General features: G+C 50.7%; 11 protein-coding genes across 11 annotated transcripts; 7 read left to right on the top strand and 4 right to left on the bottom strand.

Moving 5' to 3' along the window:
- Positions 1–9: 9 nt before the first annotated feature.
- On the bottom strand, positions 10–1,722 carry N7532_002603 (transposase; the record flags this gene model as incomplete). Its single annotated transcript, XM_056615097.1, has 1 exon — positions 10–1,722. The coding sequence occupies one exon, from the start codon at positions 1,720–1,722 to the stop codon at positions 10–12; it is 1,713 nt and encodes a 570-aa protein (XP_056478069.1).
- Positions 1,723–1,931: 209 nt separating this feature from the next.
- Positions 1,932–2,363, bottom strand: N7532_002602 (uncharacterized protein; the record flags this gene model as incomplete). The annotated part of the gene is made up of 1 exon (XM_056615096.1): positions 1,932–2,363. One exon carries the CDS (start codon positions 2,361–2,363, stop codon positions 1,932–1,934), a length of 432 nt encoding a protein of 143 aa, XP_056478068.1.
- A 7-nt stretch (positions 2,364–2,370) lies between these two features.
- Positions 2,371–2,642, bottom strand: N7532_002601 (uncharacterized protein; the record flags this gene model as incomplete). The annotated part of the gene is made up of 2 exons (XM_056615095.1): positions 2,371–2,509; positions 2,572–2,642. 2 exons carry the CDS (start codon positions 2,640–2,642, stop codon positions 2,371–2,373), a joined length of 210 nt encoding a protein of 69 aa, XP_056478067.1.
- An 876-nt stretch (positions 2,643–3,518) lies between these two features.
- N7532_002600 (Folylpolyglutamate synthetase) lies at positions 3,519–5,082 on the top strand (the record flags this gene model as incomplete). Its single annotated transcript, XM_056615094.1, has 4 exons — positions 3,519–3,551; positions 3,613–4,523; positions 4,583–4,743; positions 4,817–5,082. 4 exons carry the CDS (start codon positions 3,519–3,521, stop codon positions 5,080–5,082), a joined length of 1,371 nt encoding a protein of 456 aa, XP_056478066.1.
- Positions 5,083–8,909: 3,827 nt separating this feature from the next.
- Positions 8,910–9,548, top strand: N7532_002599 (uncharacterized protein; the record flags this gene model as incomplete). The annotated part of the gene is made up of 1 exon (XM_056615093.1): positions 8,910–9,548. The coding sequence occupies one exon, from the start codon at positions 8,910–8,912 to the stop codon at positions 9,546–9,548; it is 639 nt and encodes a 212-aa protein (XP_056478065.1).
- A 2,134-nt stretch (positions 9,549–11,682) lies between these two features.
- N7532_002598 (uncharacterized protein) lies at positions 11,683–12,266 on the top strand (the record flags this gene model as incomplete). The annotated part of the gene is made up of 3 exons (XM_056615092.1): positions 11,683–11,924; positions 11,972–11,991; positions 12,034–12,266. The coding sequence occupies 3 exons, from the start codon at positions 11,683–11,685 to the stop codon at positions 12,264–12,266; spliced, it is 495 nt and encodes a 164-aa protein (XP_056478064.1).
- A 205-nt stretch (positions 12,267–12,471) lies between these two features.
- Positions 12,472–14,543, bottom strand: N7532_002597 (signal recognition particle receptor subunit alpha; the record flags this gene model as incomplete). Its single annotated transcript, XM_056615091.1, has 3 exons — positions 12,472–13,913; positions 13,971–14,253; positions 14,319–14,543. The coding sequence occupies 3 exons, from the start codon at positions 14,541–14,543 to the stop codon at positions 12,472–12,474; spliced, it is 1,950 nt and encodes a 649-aa protein (XP_056478063.1).
- Positions 14,544–14,797: 254 nt separating this feature from the next.
- N7532_002596 (protein transporter YIF1) lies at positions 14,798–15,974 on the top strand (the record flags this gene model as incomplete). Its single annotated transcript, XM_056615090.1, has 3 exons — positions 14,798–15,091; positions 15,153–15,713; positions 15,768–15,974. The coding sequence occupies 3 exons, from the start codon at positions 14,798–14,800 to the stop codon at positions 15,972–15,974; spliced, it is 1,062 nt and encodes a 353-aa protein (XP_056478062.1).
- Positions 15,975–16,829: 855 nt separating this feature from the next.
- Positions 16,830–18,008, top strand: N7532_002595 (60S ribosomal eL14 domain-containing protein; the record flags this gene model as incomplete). Its single annotated transcript, XM_056615089.1, has 5 exons — positions 16,830–16,842; positions 17,038–17,156; positions 17,219–17,353; positions 17,583–17,846; positions 17,952–18,008. The coding sequence occupies 5 exons, from the start codon at positions 16,830–16,832 to the stop codon at positions 18,006–18,008; spliced, it is 588 nt and encodes a 195-aa protein (XP_056478061.1).
- Positions 18,009–18,796: 788 nt separating this feature from the next.
- N7532_002594 (nascent polypeptide-associated complex subunit alpha) lies at positions 18,797–19,599 on the top strand (the record flags this gene model as incomplete). Its single annotated transcript, XM_056615088.1, has 3 exons — positions 18,797–19,018; positions 19,148–19,206; positions 19,260–19,599. 3 exons carry the CDS (start codon positions 18,797–18,799, stop codon positions 19,597–19,599), a joined length of 621 nt encoding a protein of 206 aa, XP_056478060.1.
- Positions 19,600–19,954: 355 nt separating this feature from the next.
- On the top strand, positions 19,955–20,703 carry N7532_002593 (F1F0 ATP synthase subunit d; the record flags this gene model as incomplete). The annotated part of the gene is made up of 4 exons (XM_056615087.1): positions 19,955–19,963; positions 20,062–20,457; positions 20,526–20,612; positions 20,674–20,703. The coding sequence occupies 4 exons, from the start codon at positions 19,955–19,957 to the stop codon at positions 20,701–20,703; spliced, it is 522 nt and encodes a 173-aa protein (XP_056478059.1).
- Positions 20,704–20,744: the final 41 nt, after the last annotated feature.

Here is a 20,744-nt window from a genome sequence, read left to right as displayed (position 1 = left end):
ACCAATTGGCTATCTATCAATAAAAAATACCTCTCCTGCCTCTCTACCCTCTCTCTCGGCCTGCATTGACCGTTGAATACTCTCCTCCGATCTCTGTGCGGGCGCGTAGCCATAAACCTTCTTGAACTGCCTGACCAGCTTCCGCTCCTCCTTCGCCTTATCCTCGGCCTTCCTGACTGCAATTGACCGATTCGCATCGCGTGTGCTTAATATACCAGTCTGGCTAAGCGGTTTAATTTGCCGCTTAGTGTATTTGCGACGTACTGGCATCTGCGCTTCTCTAATACGCCGAATCGATTCCTGCGTCATCGCAAGCTCCTCCGCTATCCCCCGCTGGTGCGCCATCATCCTCGTCAGATTTCGCTGCATCTTATCCGACAGACCCTCGAGGTGTTTAGTAATCTTCGCCTGGTTCTTGATGAGAGCTTCAACAGATTTTGGAGGGCTGTTTTCAACACTAGAAGACGAGAGATTTGGTGGTGGTGATAGTGATGGTGTATGCGATCCCCATGACCGAAGATCAGGGGCGATTAGATCAGGGATTTCTAACTGATTCGCAAGGTTTTGGACGATTTTACTACCATCAACCGGCCAAATACCACGATCTTTGAAGGATTCACGAATAATTCGCTGCGTCAAGGCTTTCTTACGAATTGGCCCGATAATTGCGAGGAAATCCGATTTCCCATACGGTAGGCCGCCCCAGAAAGCCAGATCGTTATTCATCATCCGAAATTGCTGTTTATAATTCAGAAAGGGCTTTCCGTCAAGTGGCTGACAGAGTTGTGTTGAATGCGGTAGAAATGCGAATGGTATAATATGGTGATCCTCGCATCTCTGTAGAAATTCGAGGGTAAGATGCGCACCATGACCATCGAATATAAGATAGCGCTTTTCGCCACGCTTAAGACGATCTGCAGTAGCCGTGGCCTTGATAAAGCAGCTTAGCCAGGCTAGGGCTAGTTCATCAGAAATCCAGCCGTTTGGAGACATAGCCGTATTCGCAGGTAGGTCTTCGCTGCCGTAGTACCAGGCCTCCATGAAGTTTTTGCCGGAACCTTTGAATATAAAGAGCGGGTCCATAAGCCAACCATCAGCAGCAATACACTCGACCGCAGTGATATTTTCGCCTCTCTCTCCTTCTGGCAGGTCAGGGCAAGATGATTTAACCCCAATAACGTTTCGGGCGCGTCCTTGACCGGGTTGAAAACCACATTCATCGAAGTTGTATACTAGCCGGGCGGGGACGTCATGGAGCTGTTTTTCAAGCAGGTCGTACCAGTGCTGAAGAAGGCCTGCATCCTCGGCTTGGATTCGCTTCAGTTCCTTGGTCTTCTGCTTCACTGGGGCTAGATTTAGGTGCTTTGGTAGACGTGCTTCGAAGCGATACGCCCACATCTTGCTAACCTGTCTATCGTGGCCCGCCCTCTGCAGTGCGCGATTTGCCCACGCTTGTATAAGCCCTGCAGTGGGAGGTAGGTTCCACGAATACATTTTTACTATCCAATTGGTCAAGGCCTTCTCCTGGTCTGGCTGTAAAGCATTCTTATGCGATTTGGTAGGGGTAATTGGCGATTTGGCCTTTTTGACGCGACTGGTAAGGGTGGTATAGGACACGCTGAATTCACGCGCAATCCTCGAGAGATTTGGTTTTTTTTCGGCCATGGCGGCTGCGAAGGCTTCGGCCATGCGGGATTCATCAAAATTAGGAGATTTAGGCATGTTGGGTGGCTTGGATAGGTGATTGAATAGGAGATTCGAAAATTTACGAAGAATCTGTTATTACGAAGAATGCGTGGCGCACCCAAAGCGGGTAGCGGTTTGGGTGGGCAGAAAGGCACGGATAAGGTCCAGGAAAGATCTAAGTTATGGGAATACTAAGTCGTATAGAAACCTATTTCACTGTGCATACCAAGGGACATACCAATATCTCACTCCCTTTCAGTAGGAGCTCTGGAGGATTCAAATCGCCTCCGCTCACTTCCCGCAGGATTCTCTATGCCATCGGCCGCATAGCAGCGATACCTTTTCTTCCCTCTGAGTGGCATTTCTCCGCCCAGACCCAACTCGCCTACGCCGTCAACCCCGCTACCCTCCACACCGGTGACACCACCAATCCACCCGGGAAGCTTGTCGAGACCCTCGACGTCGTCTGGGCTGTGCGCCAGCCAGAGCGGAAATCGGCTTGGCACCGCCGCACCGATGCGCATCACGGCAAATGTGTCGAGCTGGTTCGTCCATCGCGTAGTCCACGTGCTGTACAGTGACGGCCTCAACATGCGTACGAGGTATGTGCCTAGCAAGTAGGATATGATGACCACGCCAGCGTGAGGTATGTCCGGGACCTGTTGGTCGGCACCCATGTCCCAGTTAAGCGTCACTCTCGTATGTCATGATCCGAACATTGGGCAATTCTTTCGGCAGCAGATCTTTGAGCCACATCATCCCGTTTTGCTTGTGCGTCCAGGTCTCGAAACCGGTTCCATTAAGGTCGTGGACAGCCACCAGGCTAGTAATTTGATGTGAGTACGGACTAGAGCCGTTGGTTGTCAAGGAGAAGTGAAAGCATACTCATAGAGAATTTCTACCGAGTGGGATGGCTCGTGGAGGACCGTGACTCCATATCCATGGTCATTTTCCATGTTTCAAACCCTACCCAGTATAGCCAATTGAGCCTGGCAGAGCCAAAACAGGGTACAGAGAAACTGGAGATTCAGAGCCGAGGTGGTTACAGTCTATTTGGGGATATGGATACATTTAACCCCCAAATATGGTCACTAGTGTCTTCTCCGCACACTAGGCGAAGTGCCTTGGAGACTCAGCTTGACGCCAGTGGCTACAGTTCACCTTGAACACGACAACAGTCTGGCCCTTAAATGCATGAATGTGTCAATAGAGCACGCTGCATGGTTACAATCCATGCATCATTTAATTACGGGCTGATGAGGTGTGACATGGCATGCATAAAAACCGAACGTGGCTGGGGTTGAGACCAAGACTTGATGGATTATGGTGCCTTGCTCTACAAGCTGATTGGAAAGCAGGGATACCACCCCGCACGAACCCCTGTTCAGGCAACTCAGCTGAATGTGCGACGCGAGTCATGTTGTTTTACTAAGCGAGAAAAATGCCCAATCATGGAATAAACAAGGCGGGACGGCGTCTACTAAATTAAACAAATTTCAGTAGTAGTGAGGGGAAACTTATTAATGATAAGTCCCACTTCTCGAAATATTGGTTACCACATGTACCGAATACCAAAAGCTCCCGATCAAATTGTTTTCAAAAGCCTTTCGCAACGACCAAAATATTCCTTCTGTGATCGAAGAATGTCAGATACATTGGAAAGGCCGACCTATCATGTAGGAATTTCCGGCTTCTGCCAAGATCGAAATAGAAAGACATACTTACAACAACTAGGATGCAGTGGAAAAACTTAATTCCACTCAGTCGGGATTCAAGGTGCTGGAAAAAAAAGGCGTCTTGGTCAAAAGTTGGATAACGGAGCCGTGGAACAGATGAGACAATGGGTATGCCGTATTGGATACAATGTGAGGGGATTCCAGAACCTTTTCCATCTGCGAGCCCTGTCTAACTGGTTTTTTCCCGCAGGTCAACGATCTAAATCGTCTAAATGTCGTTCACGTTGCTGGTACGAAGGGAAAAGGCACAACGTGTGCCTTTGTCAATTCCATCCTTCAGAACTACCAACAATCGGTTGGGGTTCCCCGCAAGATTGGACTCTATACCTCTCCTCATCTGGTGATGGTTAGAGAGAGAATTCGAATTAACTCCTTTCCGATTTCAGAGGAACAATTTACCAAGTACTTTTTTGAAGTCTGGGATGCCCTCGAATCGAGTGCTGTTAGAGAAGGTATCGATCCCGCTCATAAACCCGCCTACTTCCGATTTCTCACCCTCATGGCATTTCATGTCTTCATGAGAGAAGGTGTTGATGCGGCTGTCTTTGAAGTTGGAGTAGGAGGTGAAGTAGACTCAACGAATGTTATTCCACAGCCATCGGTGACTGGTATCACCACCCTTGGGATTGACCATATGGCTGCACTCGGTGATACGATCGACAAGATAGCATGGCATAAAGCAGGAATTTTCAAGACTGGCTCTCCCGCCTTTACCGTTCCTCAAGTGCCTGACGCCATGGAGGTCCTGCATCAGAGAGCGAAAGAAAAAGGCATCAACCTCGTTACAATTGCAGTCCACCCTGCTGTTTTCGATATTGGTCTCAAGCCAGCGGAAGATTTTCAAAGGACAAATGCTTCTCTCGCTATTCGACTTTCACTTTCCTTGTTGAACAAACTCGGAGTTCAAGTGGACCTTGGCCTTGAAACTCTTCCTAAACAATTTACCCAAGGTCTCGAGAACATAGTTTGGAGAGGAAGGTGTGAGGCACTTACAACAGAAAAGCAAATTTGGCATCTTGATGGTGCACATACAGAAGAGAGCCTAAAATTAGCGGCCTCATGGTTTGGACGCGTCTCAAAATCACAGTCAAACCGGTCAAGGTATGGGTTCTTCCACCACTTCCTCGTCCTAACAGGTCTCGTCTGACACATCGGACTAGGGACACACCAAGGGTGCTCATATTCAATCAGCAATCTACACGAGATGCTGAGGCTCTTCTTCGAACTGTGCATAGTGAGATATACAATAATTGCAACTTGAATTTCCAGTATGCGCTATTCTGTACGAATGTGACCTACAAAGGCAACGCCTACAAAGTTGGTAAGATGTACAAAACGCACTGGGTCGGCTCTCAAGAAGAAAGAATACTAAAGTGGAATAATATTGTTTGCAGACTTTGTCAACCGGAATGTCGATCCAAAAGAACTCGAAAGCTTGAGCCTACAAAGGCGCATGGCTGAACTTTGGCATCAGTTTGATCCCAGAACAGAGACAAAAGAACTTGTATCGATCGAAGAAGCCATCGAATACGCAAACGACATTGTCTGCGAGGTGGATAAGACAATGATTCTCGTTACTGGAAGCTTTCATCTTGTTGGGGGTGCACTTTCCGTCTTGGAAGGGGAGAGTTTCGCCCTCCAAAAAGCCACGGCCCAGTAGGATGGTAAAATGTTGATTGCTTCACAGTAGCACTTGGGGAATTCCAAAGCAAAAATACTACATCATTAGAAGCAAACTCGAGATGATTTCTGTCATTTTGTGTTGTTATCTCATCCTTGTTCCAGTTAGAAAACGCGTTGGAATTCGTACAAGACTTACGCGATGATCATTGCACGCAAAATACTACTCGGTCCTTGCCAAGAAACCCAACACCGGATGTTAGCGTCTCTGGCATCGAGAGGTCCACCTATATTAAGCTAATGCTTCGTTACAGGCACGCTCCGGTGCACTTGTTGACCAAAAGTCGAGAACTGTTACGTTCAAGCTAAGCAGCAAGATCGGCGGCCATACGCACACTTCGGCATAAGAGCTTCGCGCGTTCCCGAATTGACGTAAATCGCTCACTATCTAGCTCTTCGATCTAAGCTTCAAGCTTCCGAGTACTCTTATACGTTCTTCGGCCACTCCACACGGTGGTGAAATTGTAAAAGAGCTCGGGAATCCAGGCTCTTCTACTTGTGGCTTATGTGCGTTCAATAGTTTGAACTGACTACAAAAACCTTTTCGAGAGAGAAATCAAGCGGCGGACGCAGGTGGAAGAACAAGATCGGACACTTGGCGGCTGTATAGGACCTATAAAGTTTGCAAGTGGTATGAACAATTACTCCGCACTACGTTGGCGATACCAGCGCCTTGAAGAGTTGGAAAATGCCGAAGAGAGGCCTGAAAGAATATGCTTCGTCATTGCAGTACTTGCTGCTAGTATTGCCGTCTATTTAAAGTCTGGAGACATGGACTAAAGTTCCTAGCTATTGGTCATTACGTCAGCGAGGGTGTTAATTTGCGCGACTGTTGAGAAAGGTTTTAGTGGGGTCTCGCTCGTTGCATGGAGGTATCCGCAAACCGACGAGTATACTTCCAGTTGTGCAGCGGCACAATTCGTCCAAGAGGGAGCGGAGGGCAGTTTTTCCCTGCAGCACCGGTGTATTTATTATGCGGTTCGGGATGGGTTCTGACCTTGAAAAGCTTCGAAGGCAAGTTTTGGGATATTTGAAGATATTCCGAGAGCGAAGTTTTCAGAGTAAATTATCCGATATTGTTCTTCCGCCTGTGCATTTCTCTCTCGAAAAGCTTTTTGTAGTCAGTTTAACTGCCTTCATCCACATGAGCTTTGTTATGTCTAAATAGGAGTCTTGGAGAGCAACGAGCCATTTTGCACGGGCTTGGGAACCGGCGAAGCCATCCGCTCGATATGAACCACTTTGCACCGCTTTGTCTGGATCACGAATACCCCGAGAATAATATTGTTGCCATTAACCGCAGCAAATCCAAAGTCCAAATATTTCATGTAAGGCCGACCTAATCCATTACCACTGCTTCCTTACCCTTTCTGCTTCTAGTAAACTCCGAACTATTTCGCACTCTTTTCGAGATTTATAAATGCTAAGGGATCTACGAAGTAATAGATGTCTTCATAAAAAGGCGTGATACGTGGAGAAGATATGAACTATCTGCTATGGAGCTAAGAGAGATAAACTACAGGCTCACCTGACTTCTGTCAGTAAATTTAGCATTAAAGGGTTCCATATACTTGTTAGCAAGGAGGGCTCCCAACTTCGACATCTGGCATTATAAACTCTGGTGACAGCTCACACTTCGATGCCTTCCCTCGGGTGGCTGTGTGCAGGTGCTAAGAGAATGAGTGTTTCAGGAGGCAGCAGTTCGTCCAATCGTATCAAAATGTAGCTTAGCTGGGAGGGTCAGTGCGTCAGTCGCGCGATGAAGGTGATTTCTCACCCGGCTTCTCACCCTGTCTATAGCGCACTCACCCTTATCACCCCTGGTCGCGCGACCGTAAAGCGGCGCTCACCCATTTCTCACCTAGGCGACACCCACCGAACTGTTGACCGCACATAAACCACACACCGGGAGGTTAGTAGTGTGGTGGATAACCACATGCGAATTCACGCTGAAGGCTGCTATATGTCGACATTTATCCTCATCTGGGTCTTTGGCATCACTGCTCTTTCTGCTGTGTTCTGTAGCCCGTAACCAGACTACTTGAACGCCCTGGGGCCACACTATTTTTACCATCGTATGCCCTCAAGAGGTGCCTCATCGACTATCTGGCGATTCTTGAGTAAAAAGCGCTTTGCATCACGTAGAAATTGAGAAATCATGGAATCACCATTGCCCTAGATCTATTAGTGGGAACCAGGTATGATTATCTACGAACCTTACCGTTATTGCCGTTCGGGGGCGATTAAGAATCAATAACACTTCCGATATAATGCCTAGTACGCTCATTGCTTCCACCCAGTGCAAAAAACGCCTTTGGAGAAATAGCAGAGCATCGTGTATCATGTTATGATAATCTGTGCAATGCATCAGATTATGTGCCCAATATCGACAGGCGTACTGCATCTCCTGAGGAAGGTGGGGATAGTGGGTTGATCAACTTCTGCACGTTGAGTCGCATCACTCGGTAGTCCACTGATATTTTTCCGCAAATTTTGACACGTAAAGGGCATTTTCTGGTTGTTTTTGTTTGACTGGGGCTTGACAGGATTTTAACCTGAGTTTGGAAGTTTTATCGGGCTATGCTAGGTCCTACTTGCAGGACGATAAGGGATCGGATGTTAGAGTCCCCGGAGAGCAACCTAGATGCGTGGAATTGTTGTAGAAAATGGAGCAAAACAATATTAATGAATACGAAATTAAAAACAACCAGGAGAAAAAAAATTTTGCGGGAAAAAAAAAAAAAAAAAAAAAAAAAAGGAAAAAAAGAAAAAAGAAAAAAAGAAAAAAAGAAAAAAGAAATAAAGAAATAAAGAAATAAATGGACAAAAGAATGTGTAAGAGAATGTGCAAAAGAATGTGCAAAAATATGTGCAAAAAAATCTCTCCCTCGGGGAATCGAACCCCGGTCTCCCGCGCTTATCGGTGTTAATGACAAGCGGAAATCATGACCACTAGACCAAGGAAGACGTGATAGTCGAGTTACCGCTCGACCACTTGGTGCTGGTTGATGTTTTTGGGTCATGAATTTGACAATATGAACAGATTCAATGCCATACCGAAATGGCCGCTATTTGCAACACCTTTCTTTCCGACACTGTCCAGCGTGTAAAGACCACTTCTGGCTCCCGAAACATATTTTAAATAAATATGCAAAATCTAAGTTCTCGACTTGGACAATCAGTACAACTTCTTACGACGTTCCTAGTGGAACGTTGTAGTGTCTGATGGCTATCACCATTGTTCCAGTGTCTCGTGACCCTATATATATGTGTGGCGTTTGCATTTACCCCGCGTTCCTCCCAAACAGTGGAACGCATTACTGGTGCCGAATCCACATACTGCTTTCGAGTGACTTGGGCAATTAATTCGATAGATTAAGTACAGTGCAATTAAGCTCTCAAACTGAAACTGAACACTCGCTGCAGCGAAAACAGGACTGAAGTATACAACACCCGGAAACTACCCCATCAAAGCCAAAGTTTCTCCGATCAACAAGAAATCGGCATCGACCTACTCATTTCGGGCGATCTTCCCCGACCTGCAGCGGGGCTGTGGATGAATAGTTCTGCATTTACTCGCACACATTGGGGGGGGGGGAAGAGTGCTACACGCAAGACGTTGCTTTAACTTTTTCCCCCTCCCGCCTGACTCAGCATCGCATCCCTTGGGCAGCAGTGCCATATCCTTGACGCACGACCACAACCTCACTGCATCGACCTGCGCGAAGTCTCTGAGTCACTACTAGGTCCTGTCGCGAATCTCTGCTGCGGCACACCTGACGGCCTGGTGTTGCAGCTGCGGCACTCATGAAACCCGCCAAGCCAACGCCTCTGGTATGGATCAATGGCTTCCCGGGCTCGGGCAAACTCACGGTGACCAAGTTCATCGCACAGCTGAATCCAGATACATTAATCCTGGACAATCACACGCTGATCGATCCCGTTGAGGCCAAATTCCCGCCTCTGCATCCAGATTATCTCAAAGAGCGGCATTTGTATCGTCAGGCGATTTTGAAGAAACACGTGTATGATGAAGCTACGATTGATAAACTAGTCATTTTCACAGGTATGTACCTCAAATCGCAGGTTCAGTGCATGGCGGGCGTTGCTTACGCCATTCTAGACTTCCAATCAGATAATGAACTCGGTCGCGACGTCGCGACTGAATACAAAGATGCCGCGCACGAGTCCGGCCGACCATTCTTGCCGGTCTATTTGGTCTGCGATGTCGATGCCAATCTCGAACGCGTCAGTACCCTTGAGCGCATTGATAGCGGGACGAAGAAATTAACAAATGCCCAACTGGTCAAGCACCTGCGTGGGAAGTGCGATTTGTTCCGCTTCGATGATTGCCCCGGGTTGGAGCTGGATACAACAAATGCGCCACCGTTGGAAATTGCCTCGAAGATTTTGGATTTTGTGGAGAATAGCAGGAGTTCTTTCTGATGTGGTGTCGATATTGTGAACACCGTAATTTGGCATTCAGCGCTTAAACATACTTACGAGCTCAATTTTTTTAATTGGTATGAGGGATGAAGTGATAAAAGTACTATAAATCTGTATTGAATTTCAGCTCTTATAGGCCGTGGCAAAATACCAGAGGCAAATAAATACTGTAAAGATCCGTGAAATAAACTGAGAATCATCGCTGGAAGTAATACCCCGTCTTCGCGGCCTTTTCTCTCTCAACATTAATTTCTATGGGCAAGAAGTCAGCCGAGTATGATCCTTTGACTGTGGATGGCTGCGTGGTTGATTGTTATTACTCACAGGAAATTTTGAGTAGGCTTATGGAGATGCAGCTGACTTTCGACTTCCGGACTCATAGCAATTCACCACGCAGCCATCCACAATTAGGATATCATATTCTTCCTCCACCCACAATTAAGATATATCCTCCTCTTCAGTTCTCACAGTATATTTCAGCGTTGCACTTTCATTCCCGAACGGCATGTCGAAGATCCGCTCGCCAAACATGATTAGCTGCAGGGGCATCTTCATACCCCTAAATTTCTCGCTCACGTCCTCGAGCTTGTCGATTTGATGGCTCAGGTACCACCACTGCTTTGACTCAAGTTTGCGCCGGAGACCGAACTCGGCACATCTCGTAGGTAGCTTTTGCTCACAAACAATTCCGGGAATCTCCGGAAGCCGGAGTTCCCGTTGTCTTGTAGATGCGCGTCCCTTCGAGTCGTGTAGCCCAGTTGGTTTTCTAGGCACAGTCGGACGTGTCTATCAGGAGTCTGTAGACGTCTTTCTTAGCCCGACCGCGAAGTCACGCCTCTTCCTTCAACAGTACCGCTAGTGGGCGCTTAAAGGGGCTTTGTATTGGCGCTTGTGCGGACCATTTGGGATGGAGCCCTTCGAGTATAGCGAATTGCCGACAGCCTGATGACGGCGAATTTGCTTGTGAGACTCTCTGTCCCGTTTCTCACAATCATCAGAGCGGCGGAGGACACAGATTTGGCGCATGATCAGAGAGGTTATTGAAATGGATTTGTAGTGATCCTGGGTGCGGAGCATACAGAATAGTGTCCGTCAAATTCAGAACCGCAGGACACCACGTACCTTGACGTATTCCAAGAATACTCGAAATCCATCAATGGCATCATCCGTGGGAAATTGGTCGGTATGTGTGAATTCGGTGATGACGCATCGATCGGCGTATGATGATTTGATTCGAATAAGAGCATGTAGAGCCACTTTCCCTCGTGCAGTCTGCGGAAAGGGTGTCCGATCGCGAACTGGAAGCGAGGTGGAAGTAATGTGAGGTGGATAAGAAGTGAGATGAGGTGGTCATGAAGTGAGGTAGAAGTGGGGTGAAGTGGACAGGAAGTGAGGTGAGGTGGAGTGAGAGAGAGGTGAGATGGAGGGGAAGAGGTAGTCTGAGAGGAAATTGAATTTATTGGGGGGAGGGAGAGGGGGTCCACCAGCATCCCAGTACGCGCCGAGGCACTTCATGAGGCTCTACACTAGTCCAGTCGCCAATCAATCAGAGCCATCTGATGGCCACCGATTGTCCGGGGGGCGTCGATCTTTTAGCCGCCGCGTCTGCTGCCTGGGCAGCAACCAGCCCAACATCTATATAGATAGGCACCCGCCGTCAGTTCTTCACTCTCATTTCCACACCTAACCGCATCATCTACTGTTAGCGCAAACCTGACATCCACCACCTATGGCATCCCGATAAACATCTACGGTCGGGGCGACGCTAAACTCGGCGAGTGGCCCCTCACACATGGGAATTGCGCTCTACTCTTGCGGTTCTACAACCTGCGAAATGCACCGCATCCGCAATACCACTGACGAAGACTTCCATCTACGACCCACGGACACAGCCACTAGAAGATCCTGTTCTGAAAGGGCGTTGAGAACTCGCATCACTTTCTGCAGAGCAGAAGGAAAATGCCACAAGCCTACTCACTGCATTCGGGAAAGACGAATCCAGCATCCCCGAGTTCGGGGTCGGAAATTATCAAAATTGGGTTGCTGTTGCTATGGGGATGCTGGAGGGGGCTGGGGTTGTTCCTGTTAGGGAAGGGGAGTTTTGGAAGTGAATGGTTAATCGGAGTGCGAGGAGATGAAGGGTGCACGCCTGGAGGGTGGGGGAAAATGGATGAATGGGCCGAAATCGATTTTTGGAGGAGAGCCTGATGCACGGTCTTCAAATAAGGATCAAAACAAAGGGAGGACTGTTGTGAAGTTGGCTCAGAAAGAGACATTTCGAGAGCGGATGTGGGCGCTTATGGGGGACGGTAGTGGGAGTGGGGATGGCGAGGCTCCCATGGAGAGGCCGTTTTATGTGTCGAATCAATTCTTTTAGTAAGACGAACAGGGGAAGGATTGAGTTTTTGTTGATACATCCAAAGCTTGGCTGTCGCTTCATGTGGTATGCGGAGCTAGATGTTAGAAGCATCTTAAACGTGATTAGGGTACATGTGGGGCCGTGGCAAAAAAACTTTGTTGACTCATATGGCACAAGCGGACAATTTGACTTCATCCAAGGCCGGCTGGCCCAATGGCAAGGCGCTTGACTACGAATCAAGAGATTGCAGGTTCGACCCCTGCGTCGGTCAATTTTTGGTGTTTACTTTATCGCATTGTGTTCATGATCCTTTTTTTATCTGTGGTGGTGAGTATGGTACCGAGATACGAAGTACCTAGATATTGGCAGAGCTGAGCGGATTGGGGTTTTTTTGCTCCCCTTTTTAGAAACTTGGGATTGAGGATTGAAATTAACGTTGAGATACTTGTGCTCAGTGAGTAATACTCTACAATTGTAAACAGTGCTAGGGTATACATGGCTGGCTTGCTATTCATCATATAGACTGACTCATAAGAAATCAAACAGGAAATAGCAAATGGGTCATCACTTCATCAGTAGACTAACAGCCCAAGGCACACTCAATCCACGCAGATCACCATAGTGCTGTCCAACACCCAGGAAAACAATCGGAATACCTGTCGCATGAACCATGCTCACCAGTGTGCCGACCATATCGCCCACGGTATCGCACTTGCTAATTATGAAGCCATCCAGATTGCGACCCGTTCCAAAAGCCTGGTTGAAATTGCGGGCTTGCATGACACTGTCCGTTCCAACAAGCGCCTCACCAACCATGAAGATCTTGTCCGGGTTGGCGAACTTGGCGAACTTCTCAAGCGAGGACATCAGTCGCTGGTCATTGTGGCGGCGGCCGGCGGTATCGATCAAGACGACGTCGTACTTGTTGGCGGCCGCGTAGTCGACGGCGTCCTTGGCGACGTTGGCTGCGTCCTTGCCGTAGCCCTTTTCGTAGAGGTCGACTTCGCCCACGTTCTCGCGAGCACTGAGTTCTTTCAGGTTGCGGGCGTGGACGCGGAGTTGTTCCACGGCTCCGGATCGGAAGGTGTCACAGGCGGCGATGAGGACGCGGTAGTTGTTCTGCAGCAGGAAGAAGCAGATTTTGCTGAGGTTGGTGGACTTGCCGACTCCGTTGACACCGACAATAGACATCACGTAGGGTCGGGGGGCGTGCTGCTTGGTGGTTGGGGCAGTCACGGCGTTGATCTCTCGGAGCAGGTCTAGTGAAGAGGTGGGTGTCAGGATCTTGCGCAGCGATGCCTCCATGGCAATGCGCAGGGCTGCATCGACGCTTTGGAAGTTGCCGGTCTTCTTTCCGACCATCTCACGCTCCACACCCTCGCACAGGCGGACGGCGGCTTCACGGGCAACGTTCTTCTTCAGCAGATGGTCTTCCATTGCCTTCAAGGGCTTCTGGAGATCCGACTCGGTCAGGGTCTTGCCGCCGACAATGTTGCGGAAGAAGCCACCGATGGCATTGAAGCCAGATCCCACCATACCAGAGCTCGCGCCGTCCTTGGACTTTTCAGCGTCCGCATGGTCCAGAATACTGTGAACCTCCTCGCCTAGCTCCTTCAAGACAAACTGGCCCTTACCAGTTCGTCGACCCCAATCGTCCTGTGAGACAGCCTCGACAGCAGGAGCGGCCGCCTCGCCATCATCCGCCGGAGCAGAGTAGTCCAAAATCTCACCATCATCCTCATCCGCGAATCCGTCAGCGTCCCACTTGCGCATCTTCTTCGCAGAGCCCTTGGCCGGCTTGCGGTTGCGAGAGTGTTCGTCACCAGATGAGGCATTCGCGCTTGCGTTCGCGGCCTTGCGCGCACGGCGAGAGACTCGACCACTGGGACCAGCTTTGGTAGTGAGGAGGTGGCCCGTGACGGGTGTTGTAGATCTAGAAGTATCAGGAGTTGCCGGTGGCGTGCCCTCGTCCGAGGTCGCCCCGGCTCGCGCAGCTGAATGCTGCGCTTTGCGATTGTTAGCATTCCTATATCTTGAACCTCGCCGGTAAGAGTAAGACGTACCCTTCAAGAAGCCGGGAACAGGCGGCGGCGGAGGACCTCCATTGTCCGATGAGACCAGCGGGTCCTTCTTGTCATCGATCTCTGCAGAATAAGTCTCCGCGACGCTGCCAGTGTTGTCCTCTAGCTCGCGGACTTGCTGCTCAAAGTACGGGTCGAAGCGGTAGGTCGTGATCCGGGTGCGGTTCCCCTTCAGCTGGTCCTTGTAGAGGTCGATGAAGATGGTCGAAATGTTCTCCAGAAGTCGGTCGATCCATCCGAGATGGAGGAGCGATTGGTAAACGGCCTAGTGAGATCGGTTAGTTTCGCGACCACCGAGGACTTGCGACATGCGACGGGAGGGAGTCATACCACAAAGATCAAGTTGAACTCCTTATTGCGTCGCCATTTCAGCGTGTATTTCTCCTTCTTGAATACTGGCGATACGCCGGTGCCCGAGGCGCTCTGTGGCACGACTTTCTCCTCGATAAAAACGTCGTTGATCAGGCTGTTAATAACATGGGCCCCCACTGGTGCGTACGACTTGGACCACAGCACCACGCCGGAGGTGGTCAGGACTTCAAAAGCCTCCAGCATTTCTTATGCTGTGCTGAAATCGAATCAAGAGCTTGAAAAGGAAGAACTGGTGGGGAAAAGGGGGGCCAAGGACGCAGTGGGAGGGACGAGGGTGGCGGACCGGGCAAAATGATGTTCGAGCTCGGAGGCCGAGCGGATCTTCGTGCAGCCACGTATAAACACTCCTACACACTACACCTCTCTCCTCCTCGCCTCCGCCACCACGTCCCCCCGCCGCCTCCCACCCCGATCGCCCCTGGACTATCAGGATCATTATGTATCGGGGTTCTTTCGCACCGCCCCCTGCACAGTCGCCGCCTCTGCACCACCCCGTCCCGCAGCATGTGTCGACCGTGCCGATGATGCGCTCACCTCCCCCTCCTTCCCAGCAGACGCCGAATGCTGGCTATGGCGGGAATCCGTACCAGTCCTCACCAGCTCAAGGCGGCCCGCAGAACTACCAGGGAGGTCCCGGATTCGGTGGGTTCATGAACGACCCGACAGCGCAGATGGGATTCCAGGTGGGCAAGAGCGCGATGGCGGCTGGACAGGAGTATATGGAACAGAACGTATGTATTTCGGTCTGCATCCCACAATTGATCGACACAGAATATTAACTTGCAGCTTCAGTTCAATCGCTATGTCTCCATACCCGCGCTGAAGCACTACTTCAACGTCTCCAACTCCTACGTCCTGAACAAGATCGCCCTCGTCCTCTTCCCCTGGCGACACAAGCCTTGGTCCCGACAGCAGGCTCGAATGGCAGCCACCGCGGGCCCGAGCGGCCAAATTACCCAGCAAACGTACTCGTCCATGTTCCTGCCCCCGCGGGATGACCTCAACTCGCCCGACATGTACATCCCTGTGATGGCGCTGGTCACATACATCCTGCTGTCAGTGTTGCTGGCAGGTTTCCGCGGCCATTTCCACCCGGAGCTGCTGGGGTCGATCACAACCACTGCAATTGCGGTGATTCTGTTTGAAATCCTGTGCCTCAAAATGGCCATGTACATCCTCAGCATCAACAACGACTCGCAGCTCCTGGACCTGGTCGCGTACTCGGGGTACAAGTTTGTGGGGATCATCGTTACATTGGTTGCATCTGAGATACTGACGCCCGGCCGCGGAACGGGTAGCTGGGTCGGCTGGACGGTGTTTGTGTACACCTTCCTCGCGAATGCTTTCTTCTTGGTAAGACGCCCTTCCCCGACCTTTCTTTCGTAGCCTTTCTTACACCATTGACAGCTTCGTTCGCTGAAATACGTCCTACTGCCTGATTCGGCCGATGCCTCGATCAGAGCCGGTGGTTCTATGCAAACCGTCGCTCGGTCCCAGCGCAACCGTCGTACCCAATTCCTCTTCGTCTACTCGTACGTTATCCAGTTTGTTTTTATGTGGGTGCTCAGTCGTGAGGGACCCTCTGCTTTGGCCGCCAACGGTGGCTCCTCATGAGGAACGTCAGTGAATGCAGGAGCCTGGACTGGAACTCATGATGGGTCTTAAATGGACTTGTGGAAGACAACGACGACAAGTGGATGAGCGTTTCAACCACATTTGATATCTGGGCTTGGCTGCTACGGCAGGCAGGCTTACTAGTCACGATTTAGCACGACATACTGTAATCAAAATATTTGCATCTTCACGGAATCATTGCATAGGCATACTACGTAGTAAGGTATGATGTCTACATTGACCAGTAGAGTTCAGAAAATATGGTTCATTCATTTACTAGAGCTAACACTAGAGCTATCTTGACCATCGGACCAGCCGGTGGCATGTGAAGGCGAGGACCTGTAAAATCTTCAAACAGTTAGAACGTATCCAACAACTGAATCGTGAATCAAAACATTGCATGTGTGATGGTCCTCAGAGATCTTGGTAGTTAAGGTAATGTCATCGCCGTAGCTCAATTACTATCTAGGCGTGATAAAGTTTTAATCATCGAACCGGGGGAGTGGAAGGCAATGGTGCTGGTGCTGCTGCTGGGGAAGAATAAGGCAAGACATGACCTACCTGTGTAGAGCTTGACTGGTGCAGGTTGGCCAAGAAGACCAGAACTTTGCAGCTTGACACTAAAAATCTTCGAGCAGTCAGCAAGGTTGTTCTCCAACGGCAATGGTAGCAAAACAAAGTCAAATAAACAGAATCAGAATATGTAAGAAATTGAATATCATCCGACGGCGCTGTATCGAGACCCCGGCGAGGGCCTCACAGACAACCGGGTCAATCGCAAATTACCGCATCATGTAAGGTAAGGTGAAGAGAAACAAAGTCGGAACGTACCCAAGTTTTCCTGAACTGAGCAGGATGAGTGATCGCTGTGGGTTAGTCAAGATGTGGATGCAGTGGCAGAATCAAACGGAGAACGAGCAGCATCAACTCAGCAGCTCCGAAAGCTCTGCCAGGAGGTACTCGTAGTAACTTAAGGATTTCGTCGGAGCAACGCGAAAAAAAAGTTCAAGAAAAGCAGCATGCGGAATAACGTTGATGCGGGGCTGACATAAGCCAACCCTAGCGGCGGCCGCGAGTGGCCGGCTAAGCGAGAGTTGTGTGGGCACATCCGAAATTCGCAGAGCGAACTTGGACAATTCGACTTCTTTCGACAACACCCTCCCCGACTCATCCCCGTCGACCGTGAGTGCCTGCGATCCGCCCGTCTTCTTGAATACCGCTGAATTGAACTTTCTTAATCGCAGACCTACGCCATGGCCGATATCGATGTCACCCTCGCTTCCTGGAAGCTGGTCGAGGTTGGCCGCCTTGTCCTGATCCGCCGCGGCCCCTTCGCTGGCAAGCTCGCTGCCATCGTTGAGATTATCGACCACCGCCGTGTACGTTCTGCCAGAAAATCACCAATTTCGCAACTTCTGGGGTCATTTTTTCGCCTGTTGAGCCTCGAGAGTCCGATAAGGAAGAGAAGAAATACGGGCGCATAAGCGCATCCACATGTCGAATTTCCAACCTTCAATTATCAGGTTCCTCGGGGCAAGACGGGCAAAAGCGACACCAGCACTATTGTGGAAATATCTGTTTCGAAGCGCTTATACTGATTTTCTTCAGGTCCTGGTTGACGGTCCCTCCGGTGAGGAGCAGAAGATCGTCCCCCGTCACGTTCTTCCCCTCGCCCACGCCACTCTCACCCCCTTCACCATCCCCCAGCTGCCCCGCGCCGCCGGTACTGGCCCCGTCAAGAAGCTCTGGGCCAAGAACGAGATCGATGGCAAGTGGGCCAAGAGCTCCTTCGCCCAGAAGACCGACCGTGCTGAGCGCCGCAAGAACCTCACCGACTTCGAGCGCTTCAAGGTCCTGCGTCTTCGCAAGCAGGTACGTCGTCACCAGACCCGCATTCTCAACGCTCAACCGAAGCGCACTCTCGAGATTTGCGACTTTGTTCCCCAATTCCGACTGCTAACTTAATTTCCCACAAAGGCCCGCTACGAGGTTCAGAAGTCCTACGCTAAGGTCCGGGCTGCCGCTGCTCAATAGATGATTACGAGGTTTCGGTGCATAGGATGACGGAGGTGTCCTGGGACGGGTTTCCATAGCTGGCATTTCTCCAGCAAAAGCTGTATGCATAATCACTCTACAGCAAAAATGATTCAAAGTCCTTGATATCCCGGCAAGGGATGTGTCATAATCTCGACATCTAGACCTGGCACCGTGTAGGTTGTCAATTTGATAGATCTGGGGAGACCACCTCTGTAAATTGAGGAAGGACAAAAAATGTGTAGACGGGCGATAGCCTTGAATGATTCAAAACGATTGTGCAATTTCTCATAGCATACTATTAGCAGTAAGTATACAGAATATTGAATTGTAATTTACCTAGAATTGGGAAACTAGGTCATTTGTCTTACAGTACGTAGTCGCTCAGGACTTAGTATGTGAGATTGTGTGGGCGTCCGGGGTGGGCGCAACCGCCTCGCTAACGATTTTCGGCGGCTGGCCTGCCGCACAGCTCCCGTACACCTTCGACCTCACGACCAACAAAATCCACCCGCTACCACCACAGCTCGAATCCTGACCTCCAGGTGCGTTGAAATCCCCGATCGTGCGCTGCATTGCCTCCCCGACCTCCAAATCCGTCTTTTCCCGGCGTTGTGCAAATTCGTGGAGGGTCAACTTCTGGTTCCTGCCCGCGATACTGCCCGCCCTCCCACCACCGCCACCTTTCGACCTTAAAACGCTGTCCCCAGCAAACGAATTGCGCGATATAAAGCTGGAGCTAATTTGCGATTTCTCTTTGTTTCACAGGTTCCTACACATATCACAAAATGGCCGACCCCCGTGTTGAAGAGCTTCCCGATGAGGAGGTCCCCAAGACCAACGTTGAGGACAGCGACTCTGAGTCCGAAGCTGGCGACGCCAACATCCCCGCTGGCGCCTCCGTCGCCATCCACTCCCGTGGCGAGAAGAAGGCTCGCAAGGCCATCGCTAAGCTCGGCCTGAAGCACGTTCCCGGCATCACCCGTATCACCATGCGCCGCCCCAAGAACGTATGTGGAATTCTGTGCATTCGAATGAGCGAGGACAAGCAATGGCATTTGTTGCGACATAAGTGCCATGTGCTTGGTCATCGCAGCTTGTTATGGACAATGGCTAACTTCAGTTTTCTCGATTTATAGATCCTCTTCGTCGTCAACCAGCCCGATGTCTACAAGTCCCCCTCCAGCAACATCTGGATGTAAGTTTAATTCTGCTACCCTCAAACACCACGACAGCATTAACATAGCCCAGCATCTTCGGAGAGGCCAAGATTGAGGACCTGAACGCCCAGGCCCAGGCTTCCGCCGCTCAGCAGCTCGCCGCCCAGGAGGCCGCTGGTGAGCACGCTGGTCACGACCACGACCACGACCACGACCACGGCAAGGGCAAGGAGCCTGTCACCGACCTCGGCACCAAGAAGGAGCCCGAGGAGGAGGAGGATGACGGTGAGGAGGTTGACGAGTCCGGTCTTGAGGCCAAGGATATCGATCTGGTTATGGCCCAGGCTAGCGTTTCTCGCAAGAAGGCCGTCAAGGCTCTGCGGGAGAACGACAATGATATCGTTAACTCGATCATGGCTCTCAGCATTTGATTTAATGACTTGTAATGCTGGGTTAGCGCGGTTCTCTTGAGAGGCTTGGGTTTTGCAGCCGGATGGATAGCTCGCCCATAGTGTACACAAATCAACTCAAAAATTTGAACCATGAGAGTGCAAAAACACATAAACCACAGTTGTAATTCAGTAATTATTTTAATATCCAATAATTGCTCAACTGCTTGCGCCCGACTAGTCGGAATGCTGTCTGGTGAGCCGATGCTCGGATGCCGGGTCGTCACGTGCCCACCCGCATCCAAACCTTTCCGACGAAACTCGCCCGGCACCTCCCTGCACATCGAAACCTCCCCCCTCTCCCTCCACCTCCACACTCCATTTTCCACCCGTCACAATGGCCGCTGTACGTGCTCCCCGCTGTCTGCTGACCCGCGCAGCATCCGCACCCGCTCCTCCGCGAAAGAACACGCACCCGGCTAACCCAGACCCCCTACCGAACAGCGCAGCGCCGCTCTCAAGATCGACTGGGCTAAGGTGTCCACCTCGCTGGGCCTCCGCGGCCAGACCGCCGCTTCCCTGCAGTCCTTCAAGAAGCGCAACGACGACGCCCGCCGCAAGGTCCAGGTCCTCTCCGAGCAGCCCCAGTCCGTCGACTTCGCCCACTACCGCAAGGTCCTGAAGAACCAGGCCATCGTCGACGAGATCGAGAACCACTTCAAGAACTTCAAGCCCGCCTCGTACGATGTCAACCGCCAGCTGAAGGCCATCGATGCCTTCGAGGCCCAGGCTGTCCAGAACGCCGAGCAGACCAAGGGCAAGATCGACTCTGAGCTGGTCAACCTCCAGAAGACCCTCGAGAACATCGAGACTGCCCGTCCCTTCGAGGACCTCACCGTGGTGCGTACCTATAATGTCTGTGTGTATTCTGTCGCGCCTGTGCTAATTATGCTTTTCCCGCCCTCTAGGACGAGGTTGCCTCCGCCCAGCCCGAGATCGATGAGAAGACCGCCTCCCTTGTCTCCAAGGGTAAGTGGATGCCGCCCGGCTACAAGGTATGTTACGACTTTTCTCCGTTGTGGGTTTCCAAGAGCTGTGCTTATTCTCTCTGTGCAGGAGCGCTTCGGCGATCTCTCCGCTGTCTAAGCGTTGGATTCTTCCTCCGTTCAATTCAGCTCTTATCCCCC

Source organism: Penicillium argentinense, assembly GCF_028826775.1.
Source record: "Penicillium argentinense strain IBT 30761 chromosome Unknown utg000003l_segment0_segment0, whole genome shotgun sequence".
Lineage (NCBI taxonomy): Eukaryota > Fungi > Ascomycota > Eurotiomycetes > Eurotiales > Aspergillaceae > Penicillium > Penicillium argentinense.
This window is presented reverse-complemented; position numbering and strand designations above follow the sequence as displayed.